The sequence below is a fragment of the Lotus japonicus genome, chromosome 3, assembly GCF_012489685.1.
Source record: "Lotus japonicus ecotype B-129 chromosome 3, LjGifu_v1.2".
Lineage (NCBI taxonomy): Eukaryota > Viridiplantae > Streptophyta > Magnoliopsida > Fabales > Fabaceae > Lotus > Lotus japonicus.
Window position 1 is genome coordinate 27920970 of NC_080043.1, and position 24603 is coordinate 27945572.

Here is a 24603-nt window from a genome sequence, read left to right on the forward strand (position 1 = left end):
CAAAGTGTTTACACTCAAGTGTTTAAGGTTTGTGTTTACGCTCAAGGCACTTCATGAGAACAAACATTACCATAGGCTTGACAAGACGCTAACATCAACAATCAAAAACACATGCACATAAAGATCAAAAAGGGCTTTTAAAGGTTGTAATGGGGCCAAGGACAAGGTAGGATAAAATATGGGATAAGTAGCTAGAACCTTAGGAAATAGAGGAGCAATGGGGAATAAGTAAAAAGTAAGTCAACATCAACCCAATTTAATAGCATAAGATTTGCAATTCTTCCTCCAATTCCACACTTCAACTTTTCATCCTTTATCCTTTCATTCATTTTTTTTTCTCTTGGCCTTCTCTTTTTTTCCTTTTCTGTTTTTTTTCCTTTTTTTTCCATTTTTTTTTTACTGAATAACAAAACTAGTAAGAAAAACAGCACCACCATACTATTTACAACAACCAACTAAGCATAACCGAGAATTGGAAGAATTAAAGAACAATGCACCCTTACCCACTTACACTTAGTACTTACTCCCAAAACAATTCCAAAGCTCCAAAATTCCCTAAGATTAGGTCAATCATGGTTTTTCACTTATAAGCTTGTAATGAGCTAAAGAAAAGAAGGGTAAAAAGGCTCAAAGTGGCTATCAAAGGATAATTCATTCAAGGTAGGCTTATATGGCTAGTGGCTTATTAATTAAAAGAAGAAAATGCCTAAAATCACTTCAATATGTGCATGTGAGTATCAAGTAGAAACAAGCGTCAAGTCAAGTTCTAGAGTGCAAGTAATCAAGAGTGCAATCACACAAGAAAAAGATTAGAGATGGCATACAGTTGACCACCTACAGTTAAGGCTCAAAACTCTCACAGGGGAATTAAGTCTACCATGATTGTTTCAACCCCTCAATTTTCAAAAGTAACTTGACAACAAGAACGCATGGATTCACATCACAAGATATCATGACTCAGTTCAAAGAAAGAAAATGCCCATATTCTAAACAAGACCTAAGAATTCAAAGAAAGCATGGATCAACCTAATTTATTCAAAAACTAAATATTCTACCTACGGTAATCTCCCCCCCACACTTAAACTACACATTGTCCCAATGAAGCATAACAAATATGGAATTGAACAAGTGCAATAAAAGTAAAGAAGGAGAAAGAAAACTCCCTGATTCATGGCGGGCGGAGGGTGGAAACAACCAAGGAAACATCGTCCATGGTAGCATTCACAAGAGAAGGATTAGTGAGGAAATGCTTGAGGCGATGACCATTAACTTTGAAGCTCTTATCTGTGGATTCACTTTTGATCTCTACAGTACCATAAGGAAACACATTAGTAACAACAAAAGGACCAATCCACTTAGAACGAAGCTTACCGCTCATTAGGCCAAGCCTAGAGTTATACAACAACACTTGTTGTCCAACCAAAAAGTCTTTTCTAGAAATCAAGCTATCATGGAATATTTTGGTCTTCTCTTTGTAGAACTTAGAGTTCTCATAGGCTTCCAAGCGGATCTCATCTAACTCACTCAATTGAAGCTTTCTTTCGCCACCAGCTTGATCAAGAGCCAAGTTGCAAGTCTTCACAGCCCAATAAGCACGATGCTCTATCTCAACAGGGAGATGACATGCCTTACCAAAAACAACGCGATAAGGAGACATTCCGATGGGTGCTTTGTAAGCAGTACGATGGGCCCAAAGAGCATCCTCAAGTCTATTGCTCCAATCCTTCCTGTTAGGCTGGACAGTCTTCTCCAAGATCCTCTTTATCTCTCTGTTGGAATTCTCAGCTTGCCCATTTGTTTGAGGATGGTATGGTGTGGAAATTCTATGAACAACCCCATATTTCTTGAGAAGAGCTTGCATGGACCTATTGCAGAAGTGGGTGCCTTGGTCACTAATGATTGCTCTAGGAATGCCAAACCTGCAAAAGATGTTAGACCTAACAAAATCCACAACAACTCGAGAATCATTAGTCCGGGTGGCCTTAGCTTCCACCCATTTAGAAACATAATCAACAGCAAGCAAAATATAGTAAAAACCAAAAGAAACAGGAAAAGGACCCATAAAATCGATACCCCAGACATCAAAAACCTCACAAAACAGCATGGACTGTTGAGGCATCTCTTTTCTCCAAGAAATGGTACTGCCTGCTCTCTGACATGGCTCACAAGTGCTGCAAATCCTTGACGCATCTTTGAAGATGGTGGGCCAGTAAAATCCAGAATCAAGCACCTTGCGTGCTGTCCTTTGGGGTCCAAAGTGACCACCCACTGCAGAAGCATGGCAAAACTGAAGGACTGACTCAATCTCATGATCTGGAATGCACCTCCTAATAACCTGGTCAGTACAAAACTTCCACAAATAGGGGTCATCCCAACAATAATATTTAGCATCACTCTTAAGCTTAGAAATCTGAGCTCGAGAAGCAAATGGAGGGAAAACAGAAGCAACTAAATAATTAACAATATTAGCAAACCAGGGTGCTGGAAAAGAAACTGAAACATTAAAGAGCCGCTCATCCGGAAAGTCATCTCTAATGGGTAGAGTATCAGCATCCCTCGCTATCCGACTCAAGTGATCGGCCACCAAATTCTGTGCTCCACTTCTATCTCTAATCTCCAAGTCAAACTCTTGGAGTAAGAGCATCCATCGGATCAACCTAGGTTTTGATTCAGCCTTCTTCAACAGGAACTTTAGAGCTGCATGGTCAGTATACACAATAATTCTAGAACCTAGCAAATATGATCTAAATTTATCTAGAGCGAACACAATAGTTAGAAGTTCTTTTTCAGTGGTTGTGTAATTCGCTTGTGCAGAATCTAAAGTCCTAGATGCATAATATATTACCCTAGGCAACTTATCTACTTTTTGAGCAAGGACAGCACCCAATGCGTAATTAGAGGCATCACACATAAGCTCAAAAGGGGCTGTCCAATCCGGTGCCTGAATGATAGGAGTGGTGGTCAAGGCTTTCTTGAGGCAATCGAATGCCTCTCTGCATTTCTCATCAAAATCAAACGTCACTTCCTTCTGCAGCAAGTTAGAAAGAGGAAGGGCTCTCTTGCTGAAATCCTGAATGAACCTGCGATAAAAACCTGCATGGCCAAGAAAAGAACGCACCTCTCGCACGCAAGAGGGGTAAGGCAAATGTGAAATAACATCTATCTTGGCAGGATCCACCTCTATGCCTTTGTTAGAAATCACATGACCTAGAACTATGCCTTGCTCTACCATAAAATGACACTTCTCATAATTCAAAACAAGGTTAGTTTCAATGCACCTATGCAAAACTTTATCCAGATTATCTAAACATGTATCAAATGAAGATCCGTAAACAGTGAAATCATCCATAAAGACCTCGATACAACTCTCTAAGAAATCACTGAAAATACTTACCATGCACCGCTGGAATGTACCAGGGGCATTGCATAGACCAAAGGGCATCCTCCTATAGGCAAAAGTGCCAAAGGGACAAGTGAATGTGGTCTTTTCTTGGTCCTCAGGAGCAATGTGAATTTGAAAGTACCCAGAAAAACCATCAAGAAAACAGTAGTGACTTTTACCTGCTAAGCGCTCAAGCATTAGATCAATGAAGGGTAAAGGAAAGTGATCCTTTCTGGTTCCTTGATTGAGCCTCCTATAATCAATGCAGACTCTCCAACTATTTTGCACTCGAGTAGGGATAAGCTCGTTCCTCTCATTCTTCACTACGGTAAGTCCTGTATTCTTAGGGACCACTTGAACTGGGCTCACCCAAGGGCTGTCAGAGATCGGATATATAATTCCATCTTGTAGCAGCTTGGTGATCTCCTTCTTCACAACATCAAGTATCACTGGGTTGAGTCTCCTTTGTGGTTGTCTTACTGGCTTCGCTCCTTCTTCCAACAGTATTCTATGCATGCACATGGATGGACTAATACCAGGAATTTCAGCTAAGGTCCAACCAATAGCTTTCTTGTGCTTCTTTAGTACTTGCAGCAACTTTTCCTCTTGATTTTCATGAAGGGTTGAGGAAACAATGACAGTGAGCTTCTTATCATCCTCCAAGTAAGCATACTTGAGGTTATCTGGTAAGGGCTTAAGCTCCAATACGGGTGCCTGCAAAACAGATGGAACCAAACTAGCAGATACAGTTTCTGCAGCCTGCACTTCAACAACTGGGTTAGTGCAATCAGATTTCTTAACATCTGAGTCAACAACAACAGTGTCCAAAAATTGATCAATGCAAGAATCACACATTTCAGTAGCAGTACATGTATGACAAGTGTATGACTCAGTTAGGGAAGGATAATCAGAATCATGTAGGAAATCAGATTCATGTTCATCAAGCATATCATCAAGCAGTTCATCAAGCAAATCAATATGAAACACAGAATAATCTTCAGGTGGATGTTTCATAGCATCAAAAATGTTTATCCTAACCACAATATCACCGAATTCCATAGTCAATGTACCATCATAAACATCTATCTTGGTTCGGGCTGTCTTTAAAAATGGTCTCCCCAAAATGATAGGAACTGTATTACGGGGAGATCCTTTTTCCATTTCAAGCACATAAAAATCAGCAGGGAAAACAAGTTTACCAACCCTAACCAAAACATCCTCTACCCATCCAGCAGGGTGTGCCTGAAGGTATGAAAAACGGTAGAAAGGGGGGGTTTGAATAACGTTTTCAGAACAAAACTTCCACCTTACAGATTTTGACAAATCTTTCGAGAACTTAAGTGCTAAAGATAAGAGATAGAAAAGCACACAAGTATTTTATCCTGGTTCACTTGATAAATCCCTCAAGCTAATCCAGTCCACCCGTTAAGGTGATTTCTTCCTTCTTAGAATGAAGGCAATCCACTAATCAGATAATTGTTACAACTGCACTTGAAACCTACAAGTGACTAACAATACACTGACTTAGCTCACACTAAGATTCACTATCTTAGTCTTCTCTAGGATCCGATCAACCTTGATCTCCTAAAGGAATCACCACTAAGATTCACTCTCTTAGTCTTCTCTAGGATCCGATCAACCTTGATCTCCTAAAGGAACTAAACAAACTGTTTATCAAAGAAATGTTTACAAGAGATTTGCTTCTAAAAAGCTAATAGTAAACACAATGAATTTCAGATGAAAGAAAGCTTAGAATATTTTGAATATCTTGCGCGTGTGTATTGCTTCTTCTCAGTTTCTTCGCAGCTTCTTTCAATCTTCAGCCTCTATATATACTCCAAGGATTAGGGTTAAGCGTTGCATGGGAAATGCTACCGTTGGAGGGCAGTTCTGGAAAATCCAGCTTCTGCTGTGGCTGAGAACGTTAGGTAGGTCGTCAGGAAGGTACACTTGCTTTTGTACTTGGATAGCGACTTGACCTTTTAACCTAGGAGACTTCTGATCAGGGGAATACTTCATATTGGAACTTGTGAAGCCGGTTGATCAGAGTCAGAGGGAAAGCACAGATCCTCTGACCATTGTATCTTCTAATTCTGAACTCAGAGGGAAGAACATGGCCTTCAGAGTTTCTTGCTTCTGGACTTCAGAGTTTCCACTATTCAGCTTCTGGATCTTCAGAGTCTTCTACACCATCAGAACTTCTGAACCTTCAGTGTTTCTTGGTTATCAGAACTTCTGGATCTTCAGAGCTTCTAGCGACTGAGTCCACATCAGAGTTTGTATAGCTTCAGAACTTCTGAAGCTTTTCCACTGTTCATACTGAACATGGTGAATGCGAAAGCGTTGCTTGGGTCACTCTTTATACACAGTGCTTCTGATTTGTGTGAGATTGAGTTGAGGTCAGAGCCTGTAAATAGCACACTCAGAAAAACACGTTAGAGTACCACAATTGTTCATATCAAAAGGTTAACTTGTAATCATCAAAACATAGAGTTGTACTACTAGATCAAAACTTGATCTTACAATCTCCCCCTTTTTGATGATGACAAAACTAAGATTTTTGATGAACAATTCTTAAACATTAAACTGAATTCACTCAGAGTTTAGAGATATAGAATAAGACTTATCCTGATGTGAATAGTTTATCTTGCTCGTTCTGAATTCAAGTCACTGCTTGATTCTGAGCTTAGCTCCCCCTGAATCTAATACTTGATGAAAACGTTAGTAAAGTCTAGATTCTGAGCTAAAAAATATAAGAGTTCAGAGTGAAAAGCTTATGACATAGATGAAAAACGAATAATCAGAGCGCATAAGTGATCAGAGTCATGGACAAGGTATCAGAGTCTTGGGTATCAGAGTCAACTTAGAATCACTTCAGAAGAAGTGAAATGTATTCCTTGTATTTGCCCAGTGACACATCTATGGTCATGAAGGTGGAACTCTTAAATTCTCCAAAAGAAAAATAAATCACACTAACACATCTTACACATCAAAAACTGGGTTTACTCCCCCTTTTTGTCATAAGCAAAAAGCTTGGGGTGTGAAAAACTTAGCTTGAAGTACAAGGTACTCCCCCTTAGAGAAGGTCTAAGTTTAAAAGAAAATGAAAACGATGTAAGAATCAGAGTTAGGCGACAATAAATAGAAGAGTTAATGCAAAGGATGAACGTTTACCACCGGTCAAGTGAGTAAATAGAAGGGTCAGTTACCAAGAACTTAACCTCGAGAAACTGTAAGAGCATTAACTTTCAGAGAGAAAGTGAAGCCTATAAAAAGCGTTGGAGAGAAAGGTAAGCTTCACACCTCGAATAAGTTTCAGAAAAAATGGCATCATACAACGTAGCACTAGAAGAGCTGAGGAAGAAGGCCTTTGAAGAGGACTTGTTCCTGAACATTAGGCATCCAGAGGGTACAACGACCGTCGCGGAGCTAACACGGACACTGCTGGAAGAGGACCTGCGTCCAGAGTTGGAGAGAGACCTGAAGGAATTTCTTGCCTTCGTGGAGGAGGTGCAAGAACTCAGCCGGCTTGAACTCAAGCTGCTGGAAGAGAAAGAGAGTTTGGAAGATAAGCTCAGGACTTCAGAAGAGATTCTGGAGAAGGATGAGCTAAAGGTCAGACTCAACAACATCCAGCATGTACTGGAGCGTCTGGAGAAGGATAGGTCAGAGCAGCGCCAGGAGTGCAGAAGAATGAGGAGAGATCCTCCATTCTAGATTTATATGATGTAAAGAAATATGATGTAAACACAAAACAATTATGAATAAAACGAGATTTTCGCAAACATATGTGACACAAATATATATAAGGATATGCATATATAATCACAAACGAATAGAATAGAATAAGTAAATAAAAAGAACCAGAGTTTGAATAAAATAACGTTAAATAAAAAGAAAGAAAAAGAAGAGATCCTAAACTAAGGTTTGTCAGTGCGTCGCAGAAGTTCCATCATCATTTGCTTCATCTCAATCAGCATGGATTCATGAGTATCAAGACGTTATTCCATGATGTCGAGTCTGGATGAGCTTGTCTGAGTAGAGCTGGAAGGAACATTCTGAGCAGCTTGAGGATCTGGAATGGAAGCAGAAGCAGCAGGAGTAAATATAACTGGTGCAAGTCGCTCTGCCTCAGCCTCAGCTTCAAGACGCTCTGCCTCAAGTCAGGCTTGTTCAGCCTGAGCTGCTGCTTGACGTGCAGCTTCTTCTGCTTGTTCTTTCTTTCTCTTGGCTTCTTCAATAGCTTCAAGAAGCTTATTTCTCTGTTCTAGTTCATGAAGAGCCACCCTTCTAGCAAACCTTTGCTTTGCAGCCTCAATGCTCTGACTGCCCTCTGCATGCAGGAGCTGCATCATAATCGGAACTTGAGCCACTAGCCAAGTGCTCAGATTGTTCCACTCATCAGCCACATTTTCAGCATTCTCACTAAGATCAGTCTGACCGTGCACATTGCGGAGCCTCAAAGAGGCTTCATGATAGAAAATATTGATGCACTCAGAGAGAGATGTGGGTTGAAGGTGAGTATAGGGAATTATGGAGAGGTTGGGTTCAGGAGAGGCTGGGTGATTGCTGCTATGGGCTTCAGAGGCACCTTGTGGAGAACCAATGTTAATCATGGGAGCATTGGGTTCAGAGGTTCCAAGGTGAGGGTCTGAAGTTTCAACCAGAGGGTGAGGTGATCTAACCGAGGATTGGTTAGACACTGATTGTTCAGGTTCAGGGTCTGGTTGAATAGGCTCATGTTGATCAGGGACAGGGTGAGCTTGTTGAACTAAGGGGTCTGCCTCTTGGATAGGATTGGCCAAGATAGGTTCATCTGGGTCAACTAGACGTTCAGGTCTAGGGCCAGGATATCTCCTAGGGCTTGGACAGGTAAGGTAATATTCTTCCAAGGCAGATACCTTTTCTTTTCTAACCTCCATGAATTTTCTAATTGATTCAGAGGTATTGGAGGGAGGAGAGTCAATAACATTGATTGGGAAGGATACAGGTGTGAAGGCGGTTGAAGAGTCTGTATCCGTGGTTCTGACAGCAGGACGTTCTGATGCTCTGGGAGCAGAGTGATCAGACGTTCTGGGTTGTGGTTCTGTTTGGTTGGGCTCAGGTTGGTCTTGGACGATTGGTTCAGAAGATAATGGGTCGTATGGAATGGTAAGGAGAGATGTTGGTTCTTCTGACCTAGAGGGTTGACTCTGAAGCAAATTCTAGAGTGGTGCTTCAGTAGGAGAAGGTTGAAAGAAGGAGGATCTTGGGGAATGTGGTGGAGAGGTGGTTTGTGCGGCTGGCTGGGATTCAGGAATAGGAGTGAGGGGATTTGAGGAGTGTTGGAGCAAGGCAGAAATAGGAAGTGCATCAAATAAATTCAAATCATCATCAGAAGCAAGTGCAGGCTTACTTGAATGTGCTGATGATCGAGTCACTCTGGCAGGAGGTTCAGTCCTTCTGACCACTGCAGCAGCTGGTTCCACCCGAGTAGGCTTCACCACGATTCTGACTTTCTTCTTCTTCTTCTGGGGAGGACCATCCTCACTATCATCATCATCACCATCATCAGGCTTTCTCTTTGTCGTCTTGACCAGAGGGACATCAGATTCTTCAGAGGATTCTTCCAGAACCATCTTCCTCTGAGCTTTCTTCTTTGGAGGAGAAGGAAACTCTGGAGCTGGCGGTAGTCTGCTGACGAAATCATCAAGGTCAATTTCGAAACCTTGAGCCCTGAGGTCTTCAACATAGCATCTGATGGCTTCAGGATGGTCTGCTTGTGTCCACAGAGGGTAGTCATTCAGAGGCATCCTTCTGCTTCTGATCTCAGAGGATGTGTCTTCACGAGCAGGAGCAATCTTCTTCTGAATTAAGCCCATCTTCTTCAAGGAGTTTGCAGTGAAGACATCACTGACAATTGTGCTCAGATCCTCTGTGCAACCAGCATTGATCAAGTCTTGCACCAAGTTGCTTTCAATGAGAAAGTCTGAGAGCAGCCTCCCAAAAGGGATATATTTGATTGCAGACTTGATGGAGGCGGTGGTGCGGGACTTTCGGATGCATTCCTTCAAGTAGGAGAACAGGAAGTAGGGAAGGCAGATCTTCTCCTTGTCTTGAATGAAGAACAGCATCGCCTTCTGGTTGAAGTTGATGTAATCTGGGGAACTGCCCTTCGGTCTCTGATTGATGCAGTTGAGCAGGATCTTGTGCCAGATCCTGAGTTTGGGGTGAAGGTCCATCACCTTGTAGCTTGTCTTGCCCGGTTTGAAGGTGGTATACAGAGCCTGATTGACTATGTCCTTGGTGCTGGGTTTCAGCTTCGATTCCGTCAGTTGGAACCGATACCCATAAGCAGTTTCTGCTCCTAGCAGATTCACGAATGACTTCTCAGTGATAATGATCTTCCTGCCAAGAATGTGAGAGACCACTTGAGTGTCATCGCAGTCTGCGTGCTTCCAGAATTCCTTTACCAATTTCTCATATACCGGTCCTCGAAGTCGATTGAAGTAGTTTCCCCAACCTTGAGCTTGGACTTCAGGACGAAGATCAAACCCATTTGCAGCCAAGTTATCGAGGTTGAATCTCCATTCTGCCAGGACTTGGAGTTCCTCAGGAGCAAATACGCAGTGAACAGCACAGCCCCGTTCTGCAATAGGAACAATCTGCTCTTGAACTTGAACTTGTTCTTGTGCCGGGTTCTCAGAGCCCCTTTGACCCGTTGCCAAACCGACTACCATGTGAGGGAACTGAGGTGCATCTGCAGCAGATCTTCTGGTTTGTCTCACCATTTTGAAGAGGTTGAAGGTTTGAGGTAGAAGATGAAGTTTGAAGGATGAAGAGAAATCGAGAGAGAATTCAAGAAAGAGGCGGTTTTGAAAAGCAGAGAGTGCGAGAGTGAAAACCGGAAGTGAACGAGAACGTGTGTGTATAGTGGGTTTTATCAAATAACCGTTGTTGATTCAAAAAGCACTTTAAGATCAACGGTTGAAAATTAAAGATAGATAGTAAAATACACAATCACACACAGGAGATAAGCATATCTACACGCAATCATAACAGACTGTCACACGGGCACAAGGAATTATGCACCAGAAATTCTGACACACGTGTTGTTGTCTCAGCTTCAGAGTCAGTACCAGTGGGCACACACACTCTGATTGAGTTACCTTCTGGACTAGACATCTTCTGATCAAGAAGTATCATAGTCAGAGGTTCTGATCCATCTTCACTCTGGACAAAAGTCCATGTTTAGATTTTTCAGAATAAAATTAAATCTATCTTCAGCTAAGGGCTTTGTAAAGATATCTGCCCATTGATGGTCAGTATCAACAAACTTCAGAAGAAGTACGCCCTTCTGCACATAATCTCTAATGAAGTGATACTTTACCTCAATGTGCTTTGCCCTTGAATGCAAGATAGGATTCTTGCTCAACGAGATTGCAGCAGTGTTATCACAATAGATTGGGATATTGCTCTCAAGGATCTGATAATCCTCCAGCTGATGTTTCATCCAGAGCATCTGAGTGCTGCATATTGCTGCTGAGATATATTCTGCCTCTGCAGTTGATAGTGCAATGGTTGATTGCCTTTTGCTTGCCCATGAGACTAGATTGCCTCCCAGAAATTGACAATTTCCGGAAGTACTTTTTCTCTCTGTTCTATCTCCAGCATAATCAGCATCACAATAACCTGAAAGCTTATACTCTGATGTTTTCTTATACATCAAGCCAAGGTTAGTGGTGCCTTTCAGATACCTTAGGATCCTCTTAACAGCAGTTAAGTGGGTTTCCCTTGGATCTGATTGGAAACGAGCACATAAGTGAACGCTAAATAATATGTCTGGCCTAGATGCAGTTAAGTATAGAACCTATCATTCCACGATAGAGCTTCTGACATACTTTACCACTTTTATCTTCTTTCTCCAAAATGCATGTAGGATGCATTGGAGTCTTGGCCACTGTAGATTCCAGCATATTGAACTTCTTCAGAAGTTCTTTAGTGTACTTGCTCTGATGGATATATGTTCCTTCTGGTGTTTGATCAACTTGTATTCCCAGAAAGTACTTTAATTCTCCCATCATACTCATCTCAAATTCAGCCTGCATCATCTCAGAAAATTCTTTGCATAGAGATTGATTAGCAGAACCAAATATAATATCATCAACATAAATTTGCACAATTAAGATATCATCTTTATAAGTCTTGCAAAAAAGAGTTGTATCTACTTTACCCCTTACAAACTCATTCTCCAGAAGGAATGAGCTAAGTCTCTCATACCATGCTCTGGGAGCTTGCTTCAGACCGTAGAGTGATTTCTTCAATTTGAACACATGGTCTGGTTTCTTTTCATCTTCAAAACCTGGGGGTTGATGAACATAGACTTCCTCTGAGATATAACCATTTAGGAAGGCACTCTTTACGTCCATCTGATGTAGAACTATGTTGTGATTTACTGAGAAGGAGATCAACAGTCTGATTGCCTCCAGTCTTGCTACCGGAGCAAATGTTTCAGTGTAGTCTATTCCTTCCTGCTGGCTGTAGCCTTGAGCAACTAGCCTTGCCTTGTTTCTGACTACATCTCCTTTCTCATTTAGCTTGTTTCTGAATACCCATTTCGTTCCAATAACATGGACATTCTCAGGCTTCTTCACTAAGCTCCAAACATCGTTCTTGGAAAATTGATTCAATTCTTCTTCCATGGCCAGAATCCAATCCTTGTCCTGAAGAGCTTCATCTATGGACTTGGGTTCAATTAAGGACACCAATCCTTTCAGACTCAGCAAGGTCTCTTCAGAGGGTCTGAAGGCGGATCTGGTTCTGACTGGTTCATCTTTGTTGCCCAGAATCAATTCCTTAGGGTGAGCTGCAGTGATTCTGCTCTTCTTCAGAGTTTGTGAGTTAGAGGGACCAGCTTCTTCCTCTGGTTCATCTTCCTCTGGCTCAGCTTCCTCTGGAGCTTTGCCTTTGTCAGAAACATTAATGCTTAAATCTGCAAACTTTTCAACTAGCTTTGACTGGTCAGAGTCAAGCTTATCATCAAATCTAACATGAATAGATTCTTCAATAGTCTTAGCATCAGTATTATAAAATCTAAAACCTTTAGATCTATCAGAATAACCAAGTAATAGACACTTAGAAGACTTAGCATCAAATTTATGCAATCTATCCTTAGTATTGAGAACATAACAAACACAGCCAAAAGGATGAAAATAAGAAATGTTGGGTTTTATGTTCTTCCACAATTCATAAGGAGTCTTATTCAGAATTGGTCTCACAGAGATTCTGTTCTGAATGTAACATGCTGTATTTACTGCCTCTGCCCAAAAGTGCTTAGCCATGCCAGTTTCTTGGAGCATGGTTCTAGCCATCTCCTGAAGAGTTCTGTTCTTCCTCTCAACAACACCATTTTGTTGAGGAGTTCTGGGACAAGAGAAATCATGTGCAATTCCATAGGAATCAAACAGACTCTCAAACTTGTCATTCTCAAACTCTCCACCATGGTCACTTCTGACACGCACAATCCTACAAGCCTTCTCGTTTTGCACTTGAGCAATGAAGGTAGAGAACACAGCATGAGACTCATCCTTGCGGGTTAGAAACTTTACCCATGTCCAGCGGCTATAGTCATCAACGATAACCATCCCATATCTCTTGCCACCTATAGACTCAGTTTTCACTGGTCCAAAAAGGTCGATATGCAGAAGTTCCAACGGCCTTGAGGTTGAGACAACATTCTTTGCCTTGAAAGGGACTTTTGTGAATTTGCCTTTCTGACATGCTTCACAAAGAGCGTCTGAAGCGAACTTCAGATTGGGTAAGCCCCTGACAAGGTTTAGCTTGCTCAGCTGAGAAATCTTTCTCATACTGGCATGCCCTAACCGTCTATGCCATACCCACTGCTCTTCATTAACAGACAGAAGGCACTTCACATTCTGAGCCTCCAACTCAGATAATCTGATCTTATAAATGTTGTTCTTCCTCTTGCTGTTAAACAGAACAGAGCCATCGATCTGACTTACAGCCCGGCAGGACTTTTGATTGAATATAACATCATAACCCTTGTCAGCTAATTGACTTATAGACAATAAGTTATGTGTTAAGCCGTCTACCAATAAAACATTATCAATGCATGGACTACTATCTACACAAATAGTACCAGTACCAACAATTTTACCCTTTTCATTTCCTCCGAAGCCAACTTCGCCTCCAGGCTTAAGTTTCAGCTCTCGGAACATACGCTTTTCTCCCGTCATGTGACGCGAGCATCCACTGTCCAGATACCATGATTGGTGTTTCAGTGGAGCTATCAAGGATATCTCATTTTCATCGTTTGAGTTAGGATCTCCTTCTGATTCTGAGTCAGAGTCAACAACTTCCTTTGACTCTGATCCTTTGTCTTTGACAATGGCCATGAGTCCTTGGACTTCACCATCAGAGTCAACATCCTCTGACTCTGATTCATCGAATGTCACCATCAGACTCTTCTTGGTCTTGAAGTGCTTATTTGGCTTCTTGTCTTTCTTCAACTTTGGACAATCACTTTTGTAGTGCCCAGATTCTTTGCACTCAAAACATGTGACTTCCTTGATTGAAGACTTCTTCTGGCCTGAGGACTCATACTTTCCTTTTGCCTTTCCAGAGCCTTTGAACTTGCTCTGCCTGTGCTTCCAGATGCGGTTGAGTCTCTTGGAGATCAGAGTCAGCTCATCTTCATCAGAATCTTCTGATGCTTCTTCAGATTCTTCTTCTTCAGCTTGAAGAGCCTTTGACTTCTCAACCTTAGCCTTTTCAGATTTGGATTTCAAGACTATGGACTTTTTCCTCAGATCTTGCATCTCTGAGCGCTTCAGCTCATGGCATTTCAAAATGCTGATGAGTTCTTCTAAACTCATATTCTCAACGTCTCTCGTGAGCTCTATTGAAGTCACCAAAGGCATCCAACTTTCAGGAAGACACCTGATGACCCTTATGACATGATCTTTTGTTGTGTAGCTCTTGTTGAGAGGTCGTATGCCAGCTACAAGCAATTGAAATCTGGAGAACATTTCTTCAATGGACTCATTTGGCTCCATGATGAAGGATTCATACTTTTGGATCAAAGACAATGCCTTTGATTCTTTGACTTTCTTGTTTCCTTCATGAGACATCTTCAGAGAATCAAAAATGCCTTTAGCAAACTCACGATCTGTAATCTTCTGGTACTCCTCATAGGAAATAGCACTTAGAAGAATTGCTCTTGCTTTGTGATGTTGTGAGTACAGCTTCTTTTGATCTGCAGTCATCTCTGACCTTGGGATCTTCTTGCCATCTGCATCAACTGGACGCTCATAGCCATCCACAATAATATCCCAGAGATCTGCATCGAAACCCAGAAAGAAACTTTCCAGTCTATCTTTCCAATATTCGAACCTTTGACCATTGAACATAGGAGGCTTTGCGTTGTAACCATCTCTTTGAGTTTCACTGGTGGTGGCAGCCATTGTTTTTCACACCGGCCCGGATCACTGAACACTGTTAGGTGTGGTAATCAGAACTTGCGCTCTGATACCACTTGTAGGATCACGCGCTTACCACTACGCCAAAACCAATTGGTGTTAGTGAGGGCGAAACGTTATTTCTTATAGCGTAGCAAACAGCGCCCCGTTTCGAATGCTACCTGCAGGCAGGATGCTGGCCCACCTGGACCCAACAATCCCCCCCCAAGCACCTGCCAGCCAAACTAGCTGCACAGCATGCCTTCCGTGGGATTCGAACACGGGACCTGGCTCTGATACCAATTGAAGGTATGAAAAACGGTAGAAAAGGGGGGGTTTGAATAACGTTTTCAGAACAAAACTTCCACCTTACAGATTTTGACAAATCTTTCGAGAACTTAAGTGCTAAAGATAAGAGATAGAAAAGCACACAAGTATTTTATCCTGGTTCACTTGATAAATCCCTCAAGCTAATCCAGTCCACCCGTTAAGGTGATTTCTTCCTTCTTAGAATGAAGGCAATCCACTAATCAGATAATTGTTACAACTGCACTTGAAACCTACAAGTGACTAACAATACACTAACTTAGCTCACACTAAGATTCACTCTCTTAGTCTTCTCTAGGATCCGATCAACCTTGATCTCCTAAAGGAATCACCACTAAGATTCACTCTCTTAGTCTTCTCTAGGATCCGATCAACCTTGATCTCCTAAAGGAACTAAACAAACTGTTTATCAAAGAAATGTTTACAAGAGATTTGCTTCTAAAAAGCTAATAGTAAACACAATGAATTTCAGATGAAAGAAAGCTTAGAATATTTTGAATATCTTGCGCGTGTGTATTGCTTCTTCTCAGTTTCTTCGCAGCTTCTTTCAATCTTCAGCCTCTATATATACTCCAAGGATTAGGGTTAAGCGTTGCATGGGAAATGCTACCGTTGGAGGGCAGTTCTGGAAAATCCAGCTTCTGTTGTGGCTGAGAACGTTAGGTAGGTCGTCAGGAAGGTACACTTGCTTTTGTACTTGGATAGCGACTTGACCTTTTAACCTAGGAGACTTCTGATCAGGGGAATACTTCATATTGGAACTTGTGAAGCCGGTTGATCAGAGTCAGAGGGAAAGCACAGATCCTCTGACCATTGTATCTTCTGATTCTGAACTCAGAGGGAAGAACATGGCCTTCAGAGTTTCTTGCTTCTGGACTTCAGAGTTTCCACTATTCAGCTTCTGGATCTTCAGAGTCTTCTACACCATCAGAACTTCTGAACCTTCAGTGTTTCTTGGTTATCAGAACTTCTGGATCTTCAGAGCTTCTAGCGACTGAGTCCACATCAGAGTTTGTATAGCTTCAGAACTTCTGAAGCTTTTCCACTGTTCATACTGAACATGGTGAATGCGAAAGCGTTGCTTGGGTCACTCTTTATACACAGTGCTTCTGATTTGTGTGAGATTGAGTTGAGGTCAGAGCCTGTAAATAGCACACTCAGAAAAACACGTTAGAGTACCACAATTGTTCATATCAAAAGGTTAACTTGTAATCATCAAAACATAGAGTTGTACTACTAGATCAAAACTTGATCTTACAGTGCCGTGCTCCTATTTGCTAATTGGATGACAACACCCGTAGGTTTCAAAGGTCCAAGTGAAAGTGATTTAAAAATAGACATAGGCATCACATTAATTGAAGCTCCTAGATCTAGCATGGCATTTTCAAATTTAGTATCACCTATGACACAAGGAACAGAAAACGTACCTGGATCCTCACATTTTTCAGGAACATCAGAAACAGGAGCAGGTTTACCAGCTTTACCTATGATTGCAGAAACGTTTCTCCCCATGCGAACTCTTTCATTTCCTTTCAGCTTCCTTTTCTGAGTGCATAATTCTTTCAGAAACTTTGCATATCTTGGAATTTGCTTGAGTGCATCAAGTAGAGGTATGTTCACCTCCACTTTCTTGAATATCTCCAAGATTCCCTTATCTACCTCTTCTTTCTTCTTGCTTGGCATAGCTTTCGGAGGGAATGGAAGAGGAATGGAAGGTGGTTGTACTTGGAAGGTTCTTGTGGCAGTGGTCTCTGTCTCCTTTTCAGGTTCAGGCTCTGGCTCTGGTCCATGATTTGCATCAATTTGCTTCCCCGACCGTAAGGTGATGGCACTCACATTTCTTGGATTCACAACCGTCTGAGAGGGCAGCTTATCAGAATTCTGGGACTGTAGCTGGTTTATTGAAGTAGCCATCTGTCCTATCTGGGTGGTCAGATTCTGAATAGAGGATCTGGTGTCTTGTTGGAACTGTATGTTTTGGGCTGTCATCTGCTTCAACATGTCCTCCAATGAAGATTCTTTAGATTGCGGTGCAGCAGGGTTGTTAGCCTGTTGTTGCATTGGAGGAGGAACATATGGTCTAGCTCTATTCTGAAACGGTGCTTGGGCAGGTTGTGACTGATCAGACCATCTAAGATTTGGATGATTTCTCCAGCCAGGGTTATATCTGTTAGATGACAGATCATAATTTTGCTGAGGTCGATTATTGAAAATGTTGGCAGCATATGCTTCAGGATTCTCATCCGTAGGTTCCTGCAGAGAAGGACAAACATCAGTATTATGGTCTTTAGTGCAAATGCCACAAACCTTTTCCTGTTGTGAAGGTTTATTCTGGTTCATGGCCAATTGAGTAACCAAGCTGGCAATGGTTTCCATCCTCTTCTCAAGCTTGTCCATCCTTGGATCTGTCCCAATCTCATTAACAGTTTTAACAGCATCATTACTCCTTGTGTGAAACTGCTGAGAATTAGCAGCCATCTTCTCAAACAACTGCCTGGCTTCAGTAGGAGTCATGTCATTCAATGCACCTCCACAAGCAGCATCAATGAGATGTCTTTCCATGTTGAGCAAACCCTCATAGAAATACTGAACTAGGAGCTGCTCGGAAATCTGGTGATGGGGGCAGCTCACACATAGTGTCTTGAATCTTTCCCAGTATTCATGTAGAGTCTCTCCATGTAGCTGCCTGATTCTTGAGATGTCTTTTCTGATTGAAGTTGTCCTAGAGGCAGGGAAGAACTTCTCAAGAAACTTTCTTTTCAGGTCGTCCCAGCTTGCAATGGACGAAGGAGGCAGGATATACAGCCAAGTCTTTGCAATTCCCTGAAGAGAATGAGGAAAAGCCTTCAAACAGATATGATCTTTGTCAACTTCAGGAGGCTTCATGGTGGATATGACAGTACGAAACTCCTTGATATGCATATGAGGATCTTCACCTGCAAGACCACCAAACTTAGGCAATAAATGGATTAGTCCAGTTTTGAGTACACATGGTACATCCTCAGGATACTGGATACACAAGCTTTCGTAGGTGAAATCAGGTGCAGCCAGCTCCCTTAATGTTCTTTCTCGCGGTCCTTCTTCAGCCATGTTATCAAAAACTGCAACAAAATCAGAATCAAAATCAAGGTCAGAATCAGAATCACTTGAATGAGGATCAATTACAAAAGCTCTACGTGCTCTAATTAACCTATGAAACTCTCTATCTATTTCAGAAATTAATGGATGCACAAACCCAGGATTTGCCCTAGTCATGCAACACTAAGTATCCCAAGTAGAATAAGAATGAAAGTAAATTTTTTTTTTCAAAACCCTAAAAAAAACTTTTGGCGGAAGGCCTTTTTTTGCGTTTTTAAGAATCGATCTACCCCAAAAACATATATAATATGTTGAATTTCGAGTTCTGGAGCAAAAGATACGGCCGTTTGAAGTTACAGCTTAATTATCCTTCAAAAATCACTATTCCTTACCTTCAGCAACAAATCCAGTACCTGCGTCAGAGATCGAACTTGTTAATACTACTACTAATAATACTAATACTACTAATGCTAATACTAACTCTATTGAACCTTTGGCAAGGACGATAATCCCCGGCAACGGCGCCAAATTTGATTGAGGCCGTACCCGATACAAATAGTTAATTTACAAAACTGTAGTAACTAGGAAGTGACTCCTAGGTCGTTTCCCAAGGATTATCGTTCGGCACAGATTCAATATTAAGAACCCTAAACGCACACACACTTGGGGGGGGGGGGGTGTGATTCAGTTCAAAAGATTAGCAGAAAGTAAACAAAGATTAATATGATAAGTAAAGACGGACGAATCCCTTTGTTCAGTATATCGCTGCTCAATCACGGGTATCTAAAGATCAATTCTTGTTATTAGTTTCCTAGTTCGTGAGAATTAATTAACTAAGCGATAAATAATTCACAGATTCCTAAACTAAGCGATTAAGAATCCTTTACGCCCTAATATGAACTAAGCGAACATACATCATCTTCTAATTCGTGAACCTAAGAAATTAAGCAAACCTAAGCCAGAAGTAGAGATGAAGAAAACTAATCATGCGAAGTCTATTAAGCACTATACCTCAAGAGCGCGATATACTTTGCAAAGGAATTCGTTCGAAGGAAATTAGCCTTCCATGGATGGGGCGAATTCAACAATTATATTGGAGAAGAGAATAGGGATTAAAAGCATAAACCCTAGCAGAACTCTAATAATTACTGAAATTCGAAATTGCATAAAATAATAATGTAGAAGGTAAAGGTTCTTGTTTCTCTCAGCACAAACCCTTAAATAGGAGCTGAGATCACAAATCCTAATCAAAATCAAATCCTAACAAATCCTAAAGATAGAGTTTTAAAATAACAACCTAAATAAGTTTGCATCTGAAAGATATCAAACTTAATTTATTCCGAAATTAAATCCTAATATTTCCTAAAATACAATCTTCACTCCAGCACAATCAAATCTTCATTCCGCAATTCCCCAAAATGCCCTTGATGTCAAATAAAACCTGAAAATAAGAATAAACGTAATTAGACCAAATAATAGAAATCTCTGTCAAGCAAGGTCAATTAATTACGAATAATCATTAATAATGACAAATTAAGGTTATATAAAATGGGTAAAATATTGCTCATCAATATGCCAGGTTTGGAAAAGGTTGGAGAGCTTTCTGCACCACACATGAATTGATGAAAGGCGATATGCTGACATTTTTCTTTACAAGTGAAAAAATTGGTTTTGTTGATGTATTAATTCACTCTGAGACATGCACGCTTGAAGGCATTTGAAACGGTTTGAACAATAGGCAGAGCTTAAGTTTCATTCAATATATTCTGAAGTCAGTACCTCTATGAGTTATTTATGGAACATACTGTCTGTTCTGTGGGTGAAACTTTTGCCCTACAAAATTGTTAATGCTACATTTCCGTGCAAAGCACTGGTTCACATACTAGTAAACAAACAATACTGAGATATGGCACAACTTGGTGAAAAAATTTAATCTCTATAAAAATTGAAGGTTCGAAACAAACCTTCAAGAAATATCCTTGAAAGGATAAAATTGCCTTTATTCCTAATGGAATGTTTTAGTGATGATGAGAATGAAGCCTTTAAGAACCTTACTAGGTTTTGATTATGGATGTTGTTCAAACTTTAATAATGATTGCACAATAGATTGATGTTTGTTTGAAAATATAAAGAAAGCAAGTAAGTTAATGGAGAAAGAACATGTATGAGAACTTTCTTGGCTTAAATTTCATTGTTTGAACTTTGTGTATTTTAGTGATTCAAACACGTAATATGTTAAGCAAATGATTCATCTACATTAGTTCAACCTTACATCATCGGTGTCTTGCATGAGTGGATATCAATAAATCTCTAATTTTAAACATTGATGTCTCTCTCACATGACTAAGAAAAAAAGTTATCACGAAGTTTGAGCGTTTAATGATTAACAAAACTAACTCTATGTATATAAATTAGGATTATTAGGTGATTAAATCTATTTTGAACTCAAAACTTTGTAGCTTTCGCTCACAAGTTTAATAAAGCAAAATATCATAGGAGATTAGTCTAAGATATAACATGAAGATCAAGAGAGAGTCACTAAATCATAAACAAGAAACATACTTTTGCAATTACATAGAAAACATAAGTATCATAAAACTACATCAAATCCCAACAGAAGAAAGATTAGATATCCATGGAAATCGATAGCTTTACAAATATGAAAAAGAGCAATGAAGAATTGAAACTTCGCGATGACTCGCCGTTGAATTCAGCATCCAATCTTTCTCGCAAGTGCTTCTATATTTCTTCCATGTTTTCTTTGTTTCGGTTCAAAGAACTCAGAAGTCAAAAACCTGAAAAGGATTGAAATAATTCAAAACTCTCTTTGTTCTGCCTTATTTTTTCTTTTAAAAAGGTGTTGTGGCTGCTCTACTTGCGGTATGCGCCACGCTACTTCGTTTTCTATCCCTACTACACGGGCCCTACTATTGGTACTAAGCGCTACTCCGTTTTCCATCCACACTGCGCTAGCAAAATCTTGCTCAACGCTTGTTTGTTCACGGATCCAACCGTTAAAATTAGAGGTTCATGTTTTATGAGTTATATATCCAAATTTTAGCTCGATCTAGCGGTTGCAACTTTTATTGGAAAACTTTAAACTTCATGCATCAAAATGTTGGGATTAGAATTGAAATTATCATAAAACCTAACATAAACCAAAATACTTACGAGACTAACTAATTGGGGATTAAAATGATATAAATTTAAGCACACAAGTCAAATAAGTTCCTAAATTTAGAGTGAAAAATAAGTAAATTTAGAACTTATCAATAGACTTGGAAGTGAATTAAAATATCTTATTGGAAAGAAAGTGACTTCATGGAATAAGGGTAGTGATAAAAATAGAAGTGACACAAGAAAGGGAGACTTGAATTGTGTCTTAAAGAAAATGAACTTTTCAAACGTTTTGCTTATAAAAATACAAGTTCTCAAATCGTTTCGAAATATTTTATGCGGCAAATTGTTTTAAAACGATTTTAACCGATAACAAAAGGCAGTAAGAAAAAACAACACAAGAGATTTTTATCCTTGTTCACCCAATATCGGCGGGCTACGTCATTGGCTTTCACCAAGATTTTCACTAAGTATTAAATATGACTTCTCCCAGTATTCGACAGGACTTCTCCCAACAAGTATTTGATATGACTTCTCCCAACAAGTATTTGACAAGACTCCTCCCAATAAGTATTCTACATGTCTCCTCCTAGTATTCTACAGCACTTCTCCCAACAAGTATTCTACAGGAATCCTCCTAGTATGTTAAGTTTAAATGCATATTCATATCGTTTATCATATTTTGAATGATAACAATTTCAAGGGTATAAGTGTAACAGTTAAAAATTTCATATGGCTTGTTTTTCAGGAAATATCACTTATCATCTAAACCCTCTATCGTTTTGTCAAAGCTGAAAGTAAGATCTACAAGTGTGAGACCCAAGTTTTTAAGCATAGAATAAACTGAATAAAATTCCTATTCACGATTAGTTTCGATGTAACGTGAAGGAAAACCTGAACAAGTTTATCGAATGGAATTAATTTGTAAAGGAGAAAGTTAAGGGAAAGGCTAAGGATAGTATTAAAGTCGATGTAAGCTATAGCGCAAGTAGTACTCACTTATATCTAGGACGAGAGCGATCGTAAACGATTAATTTACACTTAAAGACACGATGGAAACTAATTCCAAAAATCTTCAGAGAAATGTTAGAACTTCTCTTAATCTTTCCATGACAAGCATTTCGATACGAAACCCTGGAATGTACGAATGTCAAATTCCAATACTCGGAAGTTTGTCGAAACTAAATCCCTGATAGTTCAAGAACCCTAAAATCAACCAACGATGGAGACTTTTTCTATTCGGAGCTTTAAACGAAGATTCCACACGCGTGCACCTATTTCTGTCGATGTTTTGAATCTTTCTTCAGAACGAAGTTTTCTCATCCGACTTCAACTGCAAAAAGTAGTTTTTTCGGGATAAATCGATTCACACCGATTTTGGATCGTTTGCCTTAATTCCAAGAAACCTGTTTTGAGTTCTGGAATTCTGTCGCCAGAACCTATCTTAGAATTCACAGAGGAATGCGCAGGAAAAATCGGAATCGCGAAATTTTCATTTTTCCGCATTTTCCATAACCTATAAATAGCTTGAAAAAAATCAAAATTTTCAAAACCCTTCACCATTTGCAACCCAAACCTGCGAGCACCAAGGAGGAGGAGGAGGAAAAAGATTTTCGCCGTTTGTTGCCCGATCGCTGCACCGTTCGTTGCTACTCGAAGACATCGAGGTATAGATGCTGTCCCTCACTTCTGATCGTCAATTCTGTCGTTTTTCTCTATGTCTTTCTGTGCTCAAAGTTTTGAGCTTTTTGTAAAACTGTCCAAATAACTCGATTTCTCTGTCTAAACTTATTCCCTGCATGCCCAAGAGCATGTTTAGCGGATTACATTTTGCCGAATGTCGCCGAAATGCCGCCGAATTTCAATTCTGCTTGAAAAACCCATTTTTAGCCAAAGTTTCATCTTCTAGACTGAAAACTCTCGACTTAGCTTAGAGCTAGTAGGATTAGTTGTCATAAACGTCGTTGGTGACGTCCCCATCCAATTTGTTTTTCGAAATTCCAATTTTGAAATTCCGAGCTAAAAACACTGACCAAAATACCCCTGCGACAGTTTTCGATCCGATAATTTTTCCGAGCTTTGATTCTCCTTAGTTACGACTAATGATAGCCTAGGAACCAAGTTTGATCGAAGAAAAATCGGTGCACACAATTAGTGTGTGTGGCCGAGAGCACCTCCAAGGGGGGAGGAAAATTCTTTTTTCGAAAACTTGTCTTAACGCGTTAGATTATCGTACTTCGGAGTTTATAATGCTTCGTGCAACCCTAGTACTTATTGTTTGCTGAGTTTCTAGCTCATTGTGATTGAATTCTGTGATTTTTCTCTAAGGTTCGTTTGAGGAATTCTGTGCAGCTGAAGAAGAAGGTTGTGAAGGAAAGCTTGAGGAACACGCTGGAAGAGTTACAGGTGAGGGCTACTCACTGAATACTAGATAATGCTTTAGGTGTCGACGAATTCGACTAGATTTATTGTTCATGCACTTGATTGTGTTTGACTGGGAAAAATGTTTTCTGAGGCTACGGCTGACAATTGATAATCATTTATCGCTTGAATTGTTTTTGAGATTGATTCACATGCTATGTGCTAAATGGTTAATCTATGATGTGTTGATATTGATTCACATGCTATGTGCTAAATGGTTAATCTAGGATGTGTTGATATATGTGCCATGACTGTTGGATCGTGTTACTTTGATTATGCAAATACACATATATCTGTTGTACGTCAGAGTGAGGATAACGAGCAGTTATGCCACACTCATCATGAGATTTTGGGAAAGTTTGACGGGACGAACAGAGGTTCGGGCCCTTGTTATTGTTTTGATGGATCGAGACCTTCTCTGGGAATTACTTGGGATTATGGGATCTTTTAAACTCATAAGGTTAGAGACAAAACTAAATGGAAACTATTTCACAAGGAAAATTCATAAGACACTAAACAACCTCTGAACCTTTAAATAATGATCACAATGTCAAATAAGAGCTTAGGACTTGAATATTAGTTTTGGAAAATGAGAATTGTCGCCGAGTCCAAGTTTTGGGGAAACAGATAAGTTTCTGAGTATGTTAATACTCTTTTGCTCGATGAGTAGTTTTGTTGTTTGATTATCTAAAAGATAAGCCGGGAAACGAATAGTTTCCAAGTATATTGGTACTCTTTGCTCGCTGAGCCGTTTTTGACCATCGGATGGAGATGAGTCGGATGATTCGAGAAATCATCATGAGATACTTTTTATAATTAATT

General features: G+C 40.1%; 1 protein-coding gene across 1 annotated transcript in view; it reads right to left on the bottom strand.

Annotated features, from left to right (window-relative positions):
- Window positions 1-1168: 1168 nt before the first annotated feature.
- Window positions 1169-24603, bottom strand: part of LOC130743880 (uncharacterized) — a 34631-nt gene continuing 11196 nt past the window's right edge. The window contains exons 2-7 of the mRNA XM_057596100.1: window positions 17294-18412; window positions 16429-17194; window positions 3981-4624; window positions 3279-3554; window positions 2654-2723; window positions 1169-2272 (exon numbers count right to left, since the gene is read on the bottom strand). Of these exons, the coding sequence (XP_057452083.1) occupies window positions 1169-2272; window positions 2654-2723; window positions 3279-3554; window positions 3981-4624; window positions 16429-17194; window positions 17294-18412 (3979 nt within the window). The remainder of the gene's footprint in view (window positions 2273-2653; window positions 2724-3278; window positions 3555-3980; window positions 4625-16428; window positions 17195-17293; window positions 18413-24603) is intronic.